Source organism: Schistocerca nitens, chromosome 7, assembly GCF_023898315.1.
Source record: "Schistocerca nitens isolate TAMUIC-IGC-003100 chromosome 7, iqSchNite1.1, whole genome shotgun sequence".
NCBI classification, from domain to species: Eukaryota; Metazoa; Arthropoda; class Insecta; order Orthoptera; family Acrididae; genus Schistocerca; species Schistocerca nitens.
Genome location: NC_064620.1, coordinates 328,530,827 through 328,550,491, shown reverse-complemented (window position 1 = coordinate 328,550,491; position 19,665 = coordinate 328,530,827). Strand labels below are relative to the sequence as shown.

The 19,665-nt window shown below is 36.8% G+C and overlaps 1 protein-coding gene across 3 annotated transcripts in view; it reads right to left on the bottom strand.

Annotated features, from left to right (window-relative positions):
* Nucleotides 1–1,656: 1,656 nt before the first annotated feature.
* LOC126195820 (transport and Golgi organization protein 1) overlaps nucleotides 1,657–19,665 on the bottom strand; it is a 166,227-nt gene continuing 148,218 nt past the window's right edge. For 2 of the 3 annotated variants that reach the window (XM_049934460.1, XM_049934462.1), the window contains 4 exons: nucleotides 18,681–18,777; nucleotides 18,264–18,402; nucleotides 10,093–10,632; nucleotides 1,657–3,525 (listed from right to left, as the gene is read on the bottom strand). In XM_049934460.1, the coding sequence (XP_049790417.1) occupies nucleotides 3,455–3,525; nucleotides 10,093–10,632; nucleotides 18,264–18,402; nucleotides 18,681–18,777 (847 nt within the window). In that variant the 3' untranslated portion in view covers nucleotides 1,657–3,454. Of the gene's footprint in view, nucleotides 3,526–7,971; nucleotides 8,097–10,092; nucleotides 10,633–18,263; nucleotides 18,403–18,680; nucleotides 18,778–19,665 lie in introns of all 3 variants that reach the window. The other variant, XR_007538614.1, reaches the window with a different exon arrangement.

Sequence of the window (19,665 nt, the reverse complement as noted above, 5' to 3'; positions counted from 1 at the left end):
AATCTCTTTTCAGGTCACGAATTTGAGGTGGGATTTTTTTTTTAACATTTTCTAGAAGCTTGAATGGACGACGAAAAAATTCTACCCTAATCAACAGAGACTATGCCTGCAATACAATGAAAAGAATGGATTGCTACTTGCCGTAAAGGTGACACATTGAGTTGCAGACAGGCACAACAAAAAGACTTTTACATATTGAGCTTTTGCTGAATCCTTCTTCAAAGTGGAAAAGAAAAACACATACACATTCACACAAACAAACACACCTCACACACATGAACACTATCTGAGATAGTTCTGTCCAGAATGCAAAAGCATTACATTGAACAGAAGCAGCAATCCAGAGTGGAGCAGGGAAGGGGTAGGGCGAAGAACAGGCTGCAGATTTGGGGGGGGGGGGGGGAGGAGGAGGAGGAGGAGGAGGAGGAGGAGATGTGAGCACTTCCTGGTGGAGTGTGCAGAGACTAGATGATGGAAGGACTAGTCTGCCAGGGGCAGGGCCATGACACCATGGGGCAGGGAGGATGGAGGGGAGGGGAAGGGAAGAGTGGGAAAGGAGAGGAGCGGAGAAGGTGGAAACACCTGTGGGTGCATTGGCAGAGAATGGTGCACAGTGAGATGAGGGGACATGTATTTGGAGGAGGGTACAGGACAGATGGGGGCATAAACAGCTGGGTGTGGGAACAACAGGTTAGCATAGGTTGATGCTGGGATGATTTCGGTAGCGGAGAATGTGTTGTAAGGATAACTCCCATTGTGCATTTCAGAAACGCTGGTGTTGGAGGGGGGTGATCCAGATGGACCTGGGTTCTGAAGTAGCCACTGAAATCAAGCATGTCATGTTCAGCTGCATGTTGGGCCACAGGGTGGTCCACCTTGCTCTCGACTACAATTTGTTGGTGGCCATACGTCCTGTCGGACAGTTGGTTGGCAGTAATACCAATATAAAAAGTTGTGCTATTTCAGCAAAGATGGAATAATATATGACTGCTTTCGAATGTGATCCTCCCTCTGATAATGGGGTAGGATAGCCTTTTGACAGGATTGGAACAGGATGTGAGGGGTGTGTGCACTGTGCAGGTCTTGCGTGAGCCAAGAGGTTGGATGTTATGTAGGTTGTGTGGGCAATGGATCATTACTTTAGGAAGGGTGGGAAGGATTTTGTGTGGAATCACTCATTTAAGGAAATGACAATGAAAGCTCTGACGAAGGATGTGGTTCAGTTTCAGTTAGAAGTGGTACTCACACAAAAGGCTACTCTCTCGGGGTGCTAGAACCCAGCAGTCAGGCCCTAGTGCCCAGTGACAGTGGCCATGTGTGAGTGGCTCACGCTTGTGTGAATGTGTGTGTCTGTTTTCGACTACAGGAGGACACTGTCCAAAAGCTGTAATATTTTTGCCGTCTTTCACATTGTGCCTGTCTGAGACTCAGTACCTTCTCTATATGATAAGTAGCAATCTATCCTTCCATACTGTTGTTATTCCGTCCTGGACTTATGTTTTTTCATTTCAAGAAAAAACTTCCTTTCGATAGCTTTTCTGTGACAACATTCTAGCAGTGAAATGAATCAATGAGCTGTCTCACTTTCATATTTTTTCCAATCAAATCAACAAAAATCAGGTCACACTGGGAGACTTTTTAATAAAAAACAGGCCATTATAAACAATATAATATTCTATTTACACAAGAAATTCATGTAAAAACATACACACAACAATTTTTCATGTACAGTCTTCACTAAAGGAACAGGCTATTCACTGTTTTCACATAATTAGATTGTAATCACCTCAACACACATGCTTAGATGTTTTGAATGATCTAAAACATTCCATTTGGCTGAGTTAACTTCTTCCCCATGTTATGTACGTTTTCAAATTGACATAAACACCCACAACAATTCTTTATCATCCAATTCGGCAACTGTTGAACATAAAATTCATTCAGCATAAATTATATACAAGAATTTACAATAAATATTAACAACATAATTACAAGATGCAGGTCCCAAATTTCTATCATCATTTTCTGTAATATAGTTACAGCCAAAAATGGACAATTAAATTTTCTTGAAAACATGGCATGTTTCAACAGCACTAGTGATGTGACATAATAAAAACACATTTTTTCTGCATGTACATCCTCTTGAATCTTACATTCTCTAATAAAACTTCATAAGAGGGAATGCACAAAAAGAGCTTGTTACCTATCAAAATAAACTCTCACGAAATAAGAATACAGCACAATGTATCAATTACGATGTTCAACATGCAATCACTTGTTTTATACTTCAACAAGTGAAAAAATCATGTCATCCCTTTTAATGAAAGTATAGCCATTCTGATATAATGCTGCTCAAGTCTGCATATTATCACCAAAATCTGTGACCTCCCGGCACATTTAACTTCGCTGATTCAATATTTTATTATATTTTCTGTGAACAACAAAAACTAAAATCTCAATCTCATTAAAATTGGGGAATAAAAACTATTTTGTTATTTTAAAAAAAGTATAAAACAGTAGCACCTATAACAGAAACTTTCAAAATTGCTGTTGTGTTTATAAAATAATACAGAAAGGATGCTCTCAATTTTTTGCACAAGAACAAAAAGTTAATGTGTGTCAAAAACATAACAAAAATAAATGTTTGTACTTTTCAATACAAGTCACAGCTATGATATTGCAAAAGTATACTCAATCTTCAGGGCAATGGAAAGTTATTTAGATGATACAGAGAGATGTGGTGCATATTGTACTGTCTACCAATTAGCACTGAGACAGGCTTTCCACAGGACGCAATATTTCATTCTATTTCATACATGTGACAAGTTGAAAGCTACAAATATTCCACAACACATGCCCACAACAAACCAACTTCTCTCAAATTTTACACCATCCAACATCACAGAACTTCAGTCATACAAAACTCAATGTATTATTTAACCGCAATGCAACTTTAGGTAGCACAAGGCACATTTTAAAACTAATGGCAAACTGAAACAGTATATATTCCAACACATACACACTTTCAAAAAAACATTTTGAAGTGATCTGCATCACAGTTAAAATTCCTGGGTGGTTATTCTTGCAACACTTCCAGTATCAATACAATATGCAACAGCCTATGAGCATCCTAAAACAATGCAAGGCCAGATTCATAAATTTATTTCTTTTCAACGAAGGAATGAATGTTGTTGTTCTTATAAATCTCAACAGCTGCAGTAACAGCAACTTTTAGACATGAAATATTTATGTTATAAAGTTCCTGGAAATGTGTCACAAGAATATAAGCTGATACATTTAATGGATGTCTGATCACCACTTAAAATAATTTTGTTGTGTAACTGGCTTGCAGCACGTGATAGTTTGCATCATCAATATCTGGATGTATCACTAATAACCATTCTTCCATATAAGGAACTTTCTTCAGGAATTTCTTCAACTAATTCTACCACTGCTATACTCTTCCACTATGTCGACTTGACTTATCCAATGATTCTGATGAATGACCAGAACTCAGTGCTGATCCTGAAAAGTTAAAATAAACTGTTCATTTACATGCATAGTGCAGTCCAAATGTTTCAGAATATGTAACTGAAAATGACAGATCTAGTGAGCACACGTTTAAACTAATAATAATTCAACTAATAATTGCTCACATCAATAACTTTAAAATAAGATATTTAAGAAGGTAAAAGCATACATCTCCAAGAGATACAGACACATGCAAAAGAAAGAGAGGCACAATGTGGTAATGGATTGAGAGCTAGGGCTTTTTAGACTACAAAAGGACATTCAATAGGTACAATGTTGTATCATTGACAGTGGTCATTCAATTCCAAGCAAGTTTCTCATCTATAGTTTCTCAATATTATTGCATACGAGATGTGCTTGGAAAGTTTTAAGAATGGATCCCTACTGCTTACTGGTTGGGCGGGCAAGTTCACGGAGGGTGGGGAGTGAGTCATTGCCTTGTCCTTGAACACCGTCTCACAGGATACTGCATTTCCTTTATTCAGTTCATTGAGGCAGCTGGTTGAGTGCGAGTCTGTTAGGTCTTGTTGCCAGATTCTGTCTGTGTGAAAACGGATGTAAAAACGATGCAACGAGTTTGTGTGAAATTTTGTTTTAAAACCAGGAAATCAGCTTCTGAGACTTACAAGCTATTAAAAACAGCCTTTAGAGATAATTGTATGAGCCAGTCAAATTTTTTTGTCTGGTTCAACAGATTTAAAAATGGCCACAAATCATTTGAAGATGAAACACAGTCCAGCCATCCTTCCACCTGAAAAACGAATGAAAATGTTGTGAAAGTTTGCGACAGTGCGCACTGATCGTAGACTTACAATTAGGGAGATTGCTGATGAACAATTTAAATTTCTATGCAGTTCAGTCAATTTTAACTGAAGATCTGAACATGCGTTGACTTGACTTATCCAATGAGTGTCCGCAAAATTCATTCCAAAAGTGTTGTCAAGTGACCAGAGACAATACCAAACTGAAGTGTGCCAAGAACCGATTAATTGGACTAAAAATTACAGATTTGTTGAATAGGGTAATTACAGGTGATGAATCATGGGCATATGGATATGATCCTGAAACCAAAGTGCAGACTTCGCAGTGGAAGGCTCCAGGTTCACCACGATTGAAAAAAGGACAGCAAAGTCGGTCAAACGTCAAGAAAATGTTGGTGATTTTTTTTCCATTCTACTGGTATTGTGCAACATGAATTTACCCCCGAGGGACAGACCATTAACCAGAAATACTGTAAATATGTCCTTGAGCGTTTGTGCGAATAAGGTGCGGTAGAAAAGGCCTGCATTGTGGAAAGACAAGAGTTGGGTGCTACACCATGACAATGCTCTGGCTCATTGTGCCTTCTCCATTGTTGAATTTTTGACCAAATTCAAAATTCCTGTGCTTCCACAACAGCCATATTCGCCTGATTTGGTCCCTGCGGACTTCTACCTGTTTCCTAAACTGAAATTTTCACTAAAAGGGAAGCAATTTGACTCCATTGAAGACATCCAGGCAAATACGGAGAGTGTCCTTAACACACTTCAGGAAAAAAAATCCAGGAATGTTTCCAAAAGCGGAAACACCGTTGGAGTCAGTGTGTTCAGTCAGAAGGGGACTATTCTGAAGGAGATTCATCACAGTAGCATGTAAGTATCACCTTTGTACAATTGCAGGCCCATCCTTAAAACTTTCCAATCACACCTCGTATGTACATGCTATTAGTGGCTTAGGAGACCAATCTGTCCATAAAACATGCATCTACATATTTTGCACCAAACCATAGATAGGAGATGATGTGGCTGATTTGTCAAGGTTTCTCTTTCTCAAACTTCTACTTCCCTTCTTCTTTGATCATGTTAAAACAGATCAATTCCAACTGATGTGGTTCATTGCCAGTGGTTGTAATCTTCTGTTGTATCATCACAAGTATTTGGAATTATGTCTGTATTCTTCATCACCACCACCACCACCACCATCATGAGTCAGTTTTTGTAGTACTTTAAAGGAGCATCATAATATTTTCTGAAGGTGCGAGTTCACCATAGTGCATTTGTTGAGGAAGTGTGCCATCACTCATGTTCGAGATAGCCAATCCATCTGGCCTGTGACTAATAGTGGTGAATTCTATACTATTTATCTGTAACTTCATAACAACAGTAATATTAGTTATGTAGTCCTTCCATTTGAACACAGACAGTTTTGTTCTGCTGGTACTCTGTAATACAGGGTGTCCCCACAAAGGTGTTTACTCTCTGAACTTTAATAACTGGAGAGGAAATTGTGATTATATGTGCTCTCATGACTAGTGTGTGTAGCCAGTCATTTGTTTTTCTTTTGTTTATTTCAACTGCTAGCAACTACACGTAAACAAGATGACTGGACACTTGTCTTGGAGCAAGGAAAAGTGGATTGTAAAGTATTACTGGAAAAGTGTAAACATGCACAAAGTGCAGAGACAATAGAGGGCACAGTTTGATACTGTGCCACAACAAGTGTGAAAATAATGAAATTATGAGACAAATTTGAAAGGGAAGGGTGTGTGCATGATCTTCAGAAGGGATGGTGTGGCAGGAAGAAATCAGTAGAGAACAAAAGAGGAGCTGTCACAAGATCCCAAAAGAAGTCAATACGGAAAGCTGCGAACAATGTGAAAATCCTACTTTCCCAGGTTGCTTCACACAATGAATGAGGATGATCCAGATAGCCACCTCAAATTTTGTGAATGGATCTGTGGTGATGAACAGGTGACTGAAGTCATTGTTTGGTCTGATGAGGTGACATTTAAACTTATTGGGACCATCAAGTGTCATAATTGTGTGTACTGGGCAGGAGATGATCCATGTGTTGTGGAAGAATGAACTGTTAATCTTTCTGTGTTATCAGTGTTTGCAGGAACAAATTGTACACTTTCAACAGTAAAACATCATCAGTAATGTCACGACCACCTAAGTGACTTAAAGATCAATAGGTTCTGTTATTTTTGTTTGAGTTATTAACATTGAAATACTGTAAACTCGTTTGAGGGACACACTGTATACAATACATTATTAAATCATCTTTGGTGAAATACTGAACAAAAGTCTCAACCACTGTCAGCTTATGTTTAAATCATTCCTTTTTTTCCTTGATTAGCTGACATTCAATCATTTCAAACCTCAACATACATTTATCTTTTCTTCGAGTGTCAATGAGAGAACTCAGTTCCAAATAACATAATGTACCATATATTACCTCCTGAGTATCTAAGAAGCCTATCCTTCTACATAATTGCCCAATTACTTTGCTCCCATCTTTCATTTCATTATTCCAGTTCTGTCAATTTTACTTTATTAAACTCATCTACCTTTCTCCATTCCTAAGAACTTCTTTTCTAATTTCATCTCTTATGAGTAAAATATGATTGTTTTTTAATACAAGCTGTGTGACAAGTATTTCTATACAACCAGCTAGAATTAACATATTCTGACATGTAGCATGAAGTCATTTTTGTTTGTCATGGTAATTTGTTGACAGAGAGAAGTGAATTTAACAAAACATTCTTATGAAGATACGTCAAAATGTAATTGAACTTATACCTTATTTGAAAAATTGTACAGAAAATAATATCCAAAACTTTTCAGTACTGTTACCTTGCCTTTGGCCTATGTGTTTCTGCCTTCTATAAACTTACACAAACTGGTATACCATTTTTGCATTTTGGCATGTGGCAAAGCAATCAAGTGCCTTTAAGAAAAATAAATAATTAATAATCTAATGAGAAAATGACTTTGTTACATTCCAGGGTGCTTTAGAATCTCAAAATCCATTTTATGAAGTGACTGGTCATTGTAGGAGTTAGCATATGGAAGTTATAAATGAAAACAATGTTCAAAAAGTCGCCAGAACTGCGAGTAAACTCCAAACTACTAACTGCCAACAAGTTCCCTGTTATAAAGTGTGAATAACCTTTGAATGCAAGTTTCAAAGAACTGTAAGCACCACTGCTATTGTAGAAGGTGGAGTCAACTTTAAATAAAAAAAGAAGATAATAAAAAAATGTTTCTTGGGTGAGCAATAACAATCCATAGAATGCTGGCAATAGTATCAATTTGGCACTCATTTACTAACACATAGCCACACAATTACCATTAATAGTACCTTGTTTCCCTAACCAATGTCACTATACATTTCACACACCTGCTCTTCTACAAGTTATTGGCAGCTACATTCCAAGCATATTTTATGAAACACAAACCTGTTAAGTACCATATATTATTATAAATGATGAGTACTTCACAAACCAATTTCATACACAGTAATATGTTACTGTGTTAAAATCTTCGTATGGAGTTGTTAGATATTACTTTAGCAAGCTGGGAACTGAACTGTGAACTTTAATTTATTTAGATCTTTTTTACTCTCACATTCATTTTGAAACTCTTGTTAAGTTCACATGCAATTGATGAAGACAAATACCAGCTTCAAATCCAGTTAAAAGCCTTTGATGAATATCTTTTTCTAATAAACATCCAGGCGACAACTAGACCACTCTTCATTTTCCTTCTTAGTTGCATACTGAGAACGGCACAGCCACACTCACTCTGCAATTGCAACAAAGTGAACTGAAACAGCAGCTCACACATTTTATAGTTGGAACAAAATATGTATCTCAGAACACACATACACGAAAATAACATTTCTGCTCCGAACCTGACAAGTGAAAATAATAGTTAAATTATCTTCTAGGTCACTTTCAGTAAAAAGTGACAACTAAAATCAAGACTGCTTCAATAATATTGTGGCTTGGTGTATTATTTATTAATCAACTGCATGCATGACTACTGATAAAGGTCAATGTAGGGAAAGCTAATGACAGAAAATAAATTGTCTCCTGAAATATACGGTGGCAAAAAGCACTTTTAGAGATGTCAGTGTAATTAAATTTGGATTTTCTTACTTCAAAGGGTAAAAGTTAAAATGCAGTGTCAGATGAGTTTAAAACAAATTACGATGACATTGTTGTTTATATCATAACACTACAGCCATATCTTACTATTTAAAAGCATTTATAACATAAAGGATCATCAAAATAAAATCAAAGTCAAACACAGAAAAAAAGTTATATCAGGCAGCAGCAGAGACAGTGCAAACAACAGGTGACACAAATAACAGATTTCAAAACCTGAGGCACCTTCCACTAGGAAGGAAGGCAGGAACAAAAGAACGAATGGAGGTAGATTATGCGTTGATTTCCCATTGGCAACAAGGTCATTGGAGATAGAACACAAGGATGACATAAGTAGTTGGATGTGTCCTTTTGATGTCCTTATAGATGTAAGTTCACTGCCTTAACCGCTGGCGCTTCTTGCTAGGTAAAGATTTATGTAAATAAAACTTTCAATGGCCATTTAATAGCATGATTCAGCACATGTGTGCAAGGGAAATGAGAGAAACGGATGCATGGGAAAAAAATTAAAAGTTGGCACCACATATGATAGGAAAACAACAAAAATTAGAAGTGACACAGAGAACAGTTGAGAAGTATGAGATCAAGAGATGGGCAGGCTGAAAACATTAAAGTATATACGCCAAAAATTGCTAGAAAAGGAAGAAAGCAAAGGAGTTGAAAAGCTGGCGGTGAAGCTGGAAAGGAAACACAAGGGAAGCAACATCATGTAAAGAGAGACCAAACAGAAATACGGGAGAAGGGAGATGAAAAGAAGATGGATTTTGACATGAGCAGTTAGCAGAAACTGGAATTAGATAGGTGGTGTGTGAACAGAATGTGCCACATAGGAAGTTCTCACCTGAGAAATTCAGAGTTCTGTGGTATGGGTGGTGGTATCAAGAATCCAAATGACCTTCACAGTCAGACAGGAACTAAAGGACACTGCTAAAAGTTGAAAAAAAGCACTTCATTGCAGAATGCTGTGTGTTACTGTTACAGACTGTTTTCGGACATAAGTTCACCACACAACTTTGCAAGTAGAAATTTCATTTCCACCAGTTTACAGTATCATGGTCTATTTGACTTATATTCCTTTCTCCTTGTACATTTCTCTTTTGTATATGGGACTCCTCTTCTTTACTTTGCACTTGTTGACTGTTCTCACTGTTAACTTCTAACTTCAAGGTTTATGACAGTTAATATCCGTCTCAACATTTCCTGCCACATCTCTATCAACCTACAATCCTACATGACTTTCTTACATAATCCCTTAATAGTCTCATTTCTCCCAAGCCTCTCTCTTCTTTTACACGGTAATGGAATAGTTCTTTTGTCCTGTGTCTGCTGCAGCCTTTCAAGTTGACTTGTTTGATATAAGGCTTTAATAGCAAAATTAAGCATTTAATTACTTTGTGAAAGGTGAGAAAGCAAAATCTTGATTAGCACGTGCAATTTAAAGAGAGTAACAATAGTATTAAAATATTAGTAACCTTGGAAAGAAGTCATCAATCTGTGGCAGTTTCAAGAGTGCTCCAGAATTGACGAATTTTTGAAAAATTCTTCCTTCCTTCATGCAGCAATACAATAAGAAAAAACATTAACATGCAAGATATTTTAAGTATAGACTAAATAAAAATAAATTTTCAAACCTTTAGAATCACGAGGGCTTTCTCTGTGTACAGGAGGCAAGGGTCTAAAGCCAGAATGTGGGTCATCCCAGCGACTAAGTTGTCGTGGCGGTGGTGGATAAGGTGCAAGTGGAGGAGGTGGTGGTGACCTATGGTGAAACCTACGAGGCGGTGAATCATCATCGTCATCATACTCATGAGGTGAAAGGGGGGGAGACTGGTCATAAGGTGAAAAGTCACCTCTAGCCTCAGGAGAATAGCGATGTGGGGGCGGAGGTGGTGAGGACATGCGCCCTAATGGTGGAGGTCGTCTATCTCCTGGAAAAAGGGGCGGAGGTGGTGGTGGAACAAATGGTGCACCTGGGAGGGGTGGTGGGGGCATGAAAACTCCTGGGGGAGGAATGCCCATGAAAGGAGGTAGTGGCTGACCAGGGATCAGCGGCGGGGACACAGGATGTCCATCGCGGTCACGATGCTGGAATGAGGGATCCTGCATTTCTTGCATCCCCATGTGGAGAAACGAGGTAGGAAGCTCGCCATTTGAATCAGCTCCTTGCAATCCTATGAACATAAGATGGAAATGATTTATTATCATCAAAGAAATTATATGTTATTATTTGAACACTTGTAGTGTGCTATTTTTATGTAATGAAGTACATTTAAGAATAGCTATATCTTATAGATTTATATGAGTGAAATGACTGGAAGCTCAAATAATTTGTGTCCCATGAACAAGAAATATTGAACTTGCTCTCCCATACTGGCAAATTTTGAATGAAGGGCCTTTTACATTATAAAGATGACACTCATAGTATGAAAGGTTTCTGAAGTCAGTTGAGTGCATTTCTGAAAAGGTTCTTCTTGAAGGCAACAATATTTAAAGCCTTTCTTAAGAATGTTTAACTTCTAATATTAAGATCTACACAACATTTTATCAGAAAAAAAGCCTGCACCATTTCAACACTTCTCTTGGTCTATTCATTATTCCATAATCCAATGTTAGTAGGTGCTTACAGGATGCTGAATTTTACGTATCCATAAAGTATTACTGCTAACACACCCTTTTTTTTTTTTTTACTTACCAGGTGGTAGCGAGCCGACTTAACAAATGTGCAAATGCTAAGGTATACTAGTTTTCTGAAAATTCTGTTTTCATTTGATGAAAAAGGAGAGTAAATGGTGGGATTAAATGCAACGTTACAAGTATTGGACAGAAAAGCCACCCAGAACCCCAAGAAAGGAACAGTGCAGAAGGAATGGCTATCGATCAACCTGAAGTATTGTACCTTACAACTAGGTAAATCTATGGAAGACAGGTCTTTGTGTAATAAACTGTCAAACTTTGACACCTCCCGAAGTACTACTTGAACATTAAACATAACATGCGGCAAGATATTCTACACGATAACAAGAGGATATTGCTGGGAACAACGCTTACTATCAGTAAAGCTGGTAACAAGACATACAGTATGTGTGAATAGGAACTGCATGTTAATGCGTCCCGAGGTGCTTACACTGTAGGTGAGGGACGCTTTGTTGTGAAAAGGTAGCAGCTATGGAGGTACTGACAACTTTTGTGGGTTTCCTCTGGTTATATGGTTTAACAGAATTATGAGAGGGGTGGAAGTTAATTTCGAGGAAAGTGGATTGTAGAGTGTGAGGAAGTGAAATGGATATTAGAAAAGATGCGGTTTGGAAGGACTGACTAAGGAAACCATTGACGGCGATCTGTAATTTGCTTCATAAAGGATATATTCTTCATTTACATGGTCAATATTTTTGACATTTAACAGGAAAAATATGAACAATATTTAGCAGATATTTACAAGAAATTCACACTGAAGCCATTACATTAGCGCCAAAAGCAATTACAACATCTTGTTTTAAAGTCTAAGAGTTGCAATTTTACACTGTTTATGTTTTTGGACTACATACAAGACATGGTTTATTAAACTATTTATTCTCTTTTATTTATAGTATTTATTAATTCTATTGTCAATCAATTTAAAAGAACAAGAATCTTTGCCTATCTTGGGCTAACCAATGTGTTATACATCTACATGTGTATTATATTGTCATAAACCAGCATCATAGGAGACGAAGGCTTTTATGCTTTGACATAAACGCAACACATTGGAGATATAAAGAATAACTAAGGGAATAAATAATTTTTATTCACCATACTACAATATTTAGACCTGATTGTCATCTCTTCCAGCACTATGTAAACAACACCAAATACAGCACATTAGCTTCCGAAGCAGTGACATCTGGACTGTGAAGCCTTTTTGTCAGCCATTACAGCTCATGTCACACTATCTTGCCAGCCAGTAACAGCAGATATTCAGAGTGATAGGACATGTAATGCAGTCGGGCAATAGCAATATCATTGGTAAGTAGAGCAAATATACAAATAACACAAGTTAATGATTTAATTTAATATGCATACATATAGCTACAAGAAAGGCTAAGTTTTCACATATAATACTTATTGTCAAAAAGTTTTTGCTTTTTTTTTTCTGAGCGTGTTGTTAGGAAGGATCCTACAAGCACAGCTTAAATTCTAGTAGCAGAATATTTCTGAAGAGCACGATTATAGGAGGAGGATATTGGTGTTTAACGTCCCGTCGACAACGAGGTCATTAGAGACGGAGCGCAAGCTCGGGTTAGGGAAGGATGGGGAAGGAAATCGGCCGTGCCCTTTCAAAGGAACCATCCCGGCATTTGCCTGAAACGATTTAGGGAAATCACGGAAAACCTAAATCAGGATGGCTGGAGACGGGATTGAACCGTCGTCCTCCCGAATGCGAGTCCAGTGTGCTAACCACTGCGCCACCTCGCTCGGTCAGCATGATTATAAATTTCACTGATGTGCACTGAACATTTTGTAGATTACCTGGCTGAAAACATGTTCCATCAACTTTTGTGTAAAAAGGCCAGTTACATGTGAAATTGCTCAAGAACTCACTTTGCACTTGTTTTTTGAAGGATAATACTTTTGCCAACTTGTTACACAATTCGTAATAAGCCAGTAAAATTTTAAGTAATGGCATAAATTGCTGGTCTTTTTGGCCCAGATTTTTTCTAAGTGCCTGGTCCTCAGTATTAAATTTTGAATGAGAGTCTAACACTCCGTGATTTAAGAAATACATTGCACATTCTCACACCTAACATAATTCATCTTGTTTAAAATATTCGTAATATTTACCCACTGCCCGTTTGAAATGTAAACAGTTTTGACGTCACGCTCATGGAAACAAGGCCCTATGAAAAAGATGCATTGAAAGCAGTTTGGTGTTATGAAGTGCTGCACAGTCTGTGGCACAATTTGCTGTCGGCAGACGCTTGTGTGTGCACTGTGTTTTGTTGTTGTAAATGGCACCTTTTCTTTGTAACTGAAGTTTTATTTCAGTGTTATTCTCTCGTTTACGTTTTATTGCTGCAGTAGAGGCATAAAATAAAATTCTTTGTTAGTGTATCGGTTCTTAGCAGTCAAAATTCTAAAAATTTAACTGAAATCTAAAATAATGAAGATTTCCTGGAATTCTACAAAAGTCTTCCATTTTTCCTGGAAATCTCCCGGATGAAAAAAATCCCCGGTTTATCCAGATTTCCCAGTTGTTCCGGGGTGTATACACACTGTCAAATTTGCTTCAACTCAATACATGGTAATTTGAAACTTTTCAACATGACAAAACTACATTGAAAAAAATGTTCTTATTTTCATCCTCAATCAATAGATGCGACGATACTACAAAAAAATCTCCACAATAAAAATGAAACTAATAAAAATACTCCCAAATTGCATGAAACAAAGGGCACACATTATTTCTCTTATACCCTGTCCTGTTCCTTGACTGAGTATTTTGGATGATGTACCTACTTAGACCCATAACAGTCTCATTTCCTATGATCAATTCCTTCTATCTTAGACTAAAGCATTCCTGGGTGCTTACACTGGTATCCACTTTTGTTTGTGTGTAAATTGATATCACTTGACCAACAATGGTTTCTGTTATTTGCCAATGATGTTGATTAAGAGATTCTGTATCTACAAACTTTTCTTTTACGGCAATAGTTAATTACATACATCTCAATACTCTTATGCTGAAGCTGAAACCTACATTATACAGGTTGGCCTACTTCTCCACTCTAATCTGTTATAATACAATACAATGTGTTCCCAAGCAATGCCAATGTTGAAAAACAGCTGAAAAAGTTAACAATTATTTGAATGAAAACTTATTTGTCCTAGAGTGTAAATTTCATTTATTTATACTTGCAACTTTGAGTTATTCTTAAGTGGAGTACTGTACAATCTATTAAGTCTATGGTGGAACATAAATAACAGAACAAGTAAAGCCAACAGCTTATGTGGCATGTGTATTGTGTAGTGTGTGTGTGTGTGTGTGTGTGTGTGTGTGTGGGTGGGTGGGTGGGTGGGGGGAATAGTTTTAGAATGTACAGTACAATTTCTACTGAGCTTCATGTACCCATATTTGATATTTTGACTTAGTGTATAGAAAACATACTGCCAGTGAGACAACCAAGCAGTCTTTGGGCAGGATGAAGGAAGGTGACATGTAAAAATAAACAATATTAATGACGAATCCAGATTTTTTCAAGGTCAAAGGTCTGACTGGTGATATTCCTAATGGCATTTAACCCCAAGGGGCAGGGACTGTGGTAAGACAGGGAGACACACAAAGCACAGCCTTGGAGAAATTTGAAACAACTCACTAAGTACTTGTACCACTTTTTATCTTATCTATGAAAAGGCAACCTAACATACCCTGGCCAAATACTATTCTTTAAACTATTGTCAGTGATATAACTACAGAAATAAAATAGGTGGTAATGGGGACTGCTGTACTTCCAGAGGTTAACAGGTCAGTCAATGTAGTTTTTTGACTTACACTTTGCTGATTTTCTGTACTTCTGCTGCTTATAATACATGAAAAATATCTCATCTCCTCTGTTTTTATCTTGTTTTGGGATGCTGTGCTTGCAGCTACCACTTTCCTTCAAAATATGTACACAAAAATGGCACGATTCTCGATAAGAATGTTCTGATTCTCAATAAGGTAAGTAACGCAAATATGGCAGAAACTTATATTATTTCAAATGAAATGAGATACAAATGTTAATGCACTGTGACTTAAATCTGCTGTATATGACTGTTACCAGACAATAGTACACGGTAAAAACCTTTATTCATTGTGTGACATGTGAAAATTATTCAGCAGCAGAAATATACTTTGCTCAACTGAGTATCTAACTGATAGCAAAAGAGACTTGAAATAAAGACTATTGAAAAATAATGTTACATTACATCTATGAAAATAAACTGACTACATTATGTCACAGGTGTGATATTAAATGCTCCTTATTTTTATAATTGCATCTCAAAAACTGTACTTGTTATACCGAATTCTGAAGTGTTACAACTGTTGTCAGCTATCTAAACCATATATTATCAATATTTAGATTTATTTTATTTTATGGGTGAGTGATGGGTGGAGGGGCAAATACTCTAACTGGTAAGGGGCACTAAAGATACCACATGCACTTCATCTGTGAAAACTTATGTTATTTCCTTATGGAAGAGTGCAATGTCACAGTTGTTGGGTGGGTGCCTATTACAAATAGGTACTTAAAGCAAATTTTCGCTGTTATCCTGGAACACTCTTGCTACGGAGGAATCACCTGTTTGGTCTAATTCTTGAATTATTGGAAGTACTCTGACTTGAGGATAGTATCATGTCACATTCCAAGGACAAAACTGAGTGAAACAGACAAAAGCTGCTGTTCCCTTTATAATAGATTAAGATTTTCAGACAGCAGGTGCACCCTCAAATATGAACAACTTATAATTGTAATGCTCTCTTGCATGTAAGTGTGGCCTGCAGGGGCATGCAAGAGACACGTGGCCTGACAAGCACTGCTCTTCTGCCAATAGTTTCTTTATTAGTACAGCACATCCTTCAGTTACTGATGAAAGGAGCCACTCTTACTATGAAGCACAGTCAAGACAACTGTTACTCACTGAAATCAATACACATCCCTCCCATGCTGGATTCATATACAGAGTTTCTCCAAGCAGAGGTCACTGTCCACAAAACAATGATTCACTAGCAATACTGATGAACCATGTTAGCCCAAACTTTCATTTCTATGACTCAATATTAGGTGGCACTAAAGAAGTGCTGGCGGTTGGATACAGTGGATGAATGGCTATGTTAATGTACATGTAGCAGCATGTTATGATTTGTCACGAAGAGCCTCAATTACAAAACTGTCCAAGTTCCTTTTGTTTCTTGATCCAATGTATTAAATCCACTAACCACTTGTGGTGGAACATATGCTCACTTATCATAAGAGGAGCTACAGCTCAAAGTGCAGCACGAATATATTGGCCACAAGAACTGTATTTCTTGTCTACAATGTCTGAATAGTGATCTCCTGAATACTATTCTTCATCTAAATTCTATTTAACTGCTTTCTCTGTCACTTTATTTAGGATTGTATAATCATTACATTTTTACAAAACAGTTTATATTTGAAGCAGCTCCAGTTGTGGAAATAAATCTTGATAAATGAAGTAACGCAATACTGATAAATGGTCATTCATTGGAACAAAAAGTTTCGCAGCTAAAAACTGCATCTTTAGGTATACACAATCAATCCTACAAAGTCCACACCAGGATTAATTGGATGACCCAAAATTCTCATTTTTTGTTTATGAATGAAACATATGTCAATGTATTGTGGAAAAAAAATTAAGTTGCAGTCACATTATAATATTTTATCATTCTCTTTGGGAGTAGGACTAGTTATCATGTAAATGTAACATTAGATTGGTTGAATTTCTATACATGACGACACACATTTCTAATAACATTGCTATCACCCCCTCAAACACAAAGTTTGAATTTGAAAAGAAACTTTAATTAAAACTTAGTGCTTGTAGCTGGTCATCGTTCACTTCATTGCATGATATTTCAAATGGGCAAGAGTGATCATGATATGGTGAAGCTCTTAACCAGTCCATTATATAGCTTGCATAGTGCAACTTGTAGCGTATGGTCCCAGAAAGGTAAGAATATGGGTTAGAGCCCTAGCCTGGCATGTATTTTTAGCATATCACGTAAACATTACATGATATTAGTTCATATCCTCATGATAAACCCACCAATTCTCTGCTTTTTTTCAAGGGATGCTATACTAAGCTAGCATAACTACATTTGTTTTCTCACATTGTTAACTGATAGCACACACTTTCATTTCATTTATTATATTTTGATCAAATTAATAAGTTTGTACTCATCTATACTGTTTGTTCTATCCAACATGTAGTGTTTTAGTCTATGCTACTGAGTAATTATTTTTAAGTGTATCTGTGTATTTAGTCTTTTTCAAAAAAAGTCAGAGAGAAACAAATTAAAATATGAACTGAAGGAGTATCATATTTGTGAAGCAATGGAAAATCCAGGACTGAACACTGACAATATTATGAAAAGGACAGATGTTATTAACCATATAGTGGAGATGCTGAGTCACACACAGGGACAACAAAATTTTTGTTGCACTATCTATGGATCAACATCTTCACTATATCGTGAGCAGCATCTCTCTTTTCCATAATACTGTTATCATATTTATTATACATTTAATAACACTAATATACGTAAAGTCACTGACTGGAAACTGGTGCATGGCACTATCTACTCGTATAATATTGTTTAGTATTTGGAAACTTAATTTCCTGTATCCAAAGGAAAATTCACTCGAAAACACTATAAAGTTAAAATAAATAAATAAATAAAAATAACTAGTTAGTATTTATTATGTTCAGGAAGTGAAATTCCAGTACTTCTGACAGAAAAAAAAAACTATTTCTAGCTTTGAGGTCTATTAGATACTTCTCCAGAGAGGAAAGAGGGATATGTTGGTGAAGGTTAGAAAAGGAAGCGCAGATCTCACAGCATATTCAATTTTAAATGTATCTACTGACAGCTTTGGAATTTCAACTTCTGAAAGTAAGTACTGGTCTGTTGTTCTGTATCTTTGTAATTTCACAGAAACTCAACTTCATGAAACCAACCCTGGTAGCCAATGTGTTCATATGAAATGGACTGCTTGCTCTTATACAATATGCTTACCATGACCAAAATCTAAGAATGTATACGTACTGTCACCAACTTTGCCACTTTCCGAGCTGTTTTGTGATGTATTTGTAATGTTCTTCTCCACTACAGTGAGGCGGTTCCTTAACTGTCCAGCCTCTTGACGGCTTTCTTCCAACCTTCGCTCTGCTTGGCGCGCTGCAACCTGTTCACAAGAAAATAATGTTTTATCACTGTTTATGTCATACCATTACTTTTACTTAAAGCTCTTCAACTTTTTTTTCATTTTTTGTAATTACATTTAGGTCTCAACTGCAAGAGATTGTTCAAACTAATTAAAAACTCAATTAACAATCAGTAAAAATAGAATTTTAAGTGTGGAAATCTAAAAATCTGACCAATCAGCAGGTGTGGACAAGGATCAGGAAATTCCTAAAAAAGCAAACACACATCCTTCAGGTAATATAACCATGATGAACTTACCCAATTCTCATGAGCTTTCTTTTCAAGAGTTGAAATCTGACTTTTCAGACTTCGTTCCTGATCAATAATTTCCTTCTTCAACGTATCATTCTGCGATCTGAAATTTTAAATAATTTTTTAGCAACAAAAAGTACTAGCATAAAATCAGTTCACAAATTACAAATATATATTAATTCAAACAAGTTTTGTCAAAACTAAAAGCACACACTAAAAAAACTGGTAATCAGACTGTGAGTGTTTAAATTTGCACACCTCGAATGACAAATTTGCTATCATTCACATATCGAAGTATAATTTGACACTTCTGGGAAAGTGGGAGGGGACAAACTTAACAGACTCTGCAATCACATTGAAGAAAAGATACTCAGATCCCACAAAATGGGGGTATGTTCAGAATTCCAGTTCATCCTAATTTTTCTGGAACAATTTTAATTTTGCACAAAATTAACTGGTGTCCCCGAACTCTTTTTCAGAACAGCAAAATGTCCCAGATTTTGATTTTTTGTGGTGAGACTTTTTTCTTTTCAAACTAACCACCTGCCATGATACTATGCTTTATTTGCCCCAACCTTTTGAACTTTGGCATTATACTTTACTTGCACAGAAAAATTTTATTGGTCCTCAATGTCGATATACTGACTTTTTCGCTAACTCATTTTGAGATGGTGTACCTCTTTCTTGGAGGTGCTACTATTTCGATGTACTGTTTGTCGGTGGCCAATGTTTTATATGTATGACCACCACTAGAAATGTTTGAGAAGGTATGCTGCATCAATGGGAACAACTTCCAGTAAACAGGACCATGTTCATAAAACAGGTAGTGTCAATCTTCTCAAGACGGACAAAAGTTGTCCGTACTATAGTTCCACTTAATGTTAGATACTTAGAGGAGATAAAGCTGTCATCTTTATTAATGTAAATGGAACTATAGGAGATCCTTGAGCAGCTCTTACTCCCTTTGAAGAATCTGGCATTCAAATAGTGA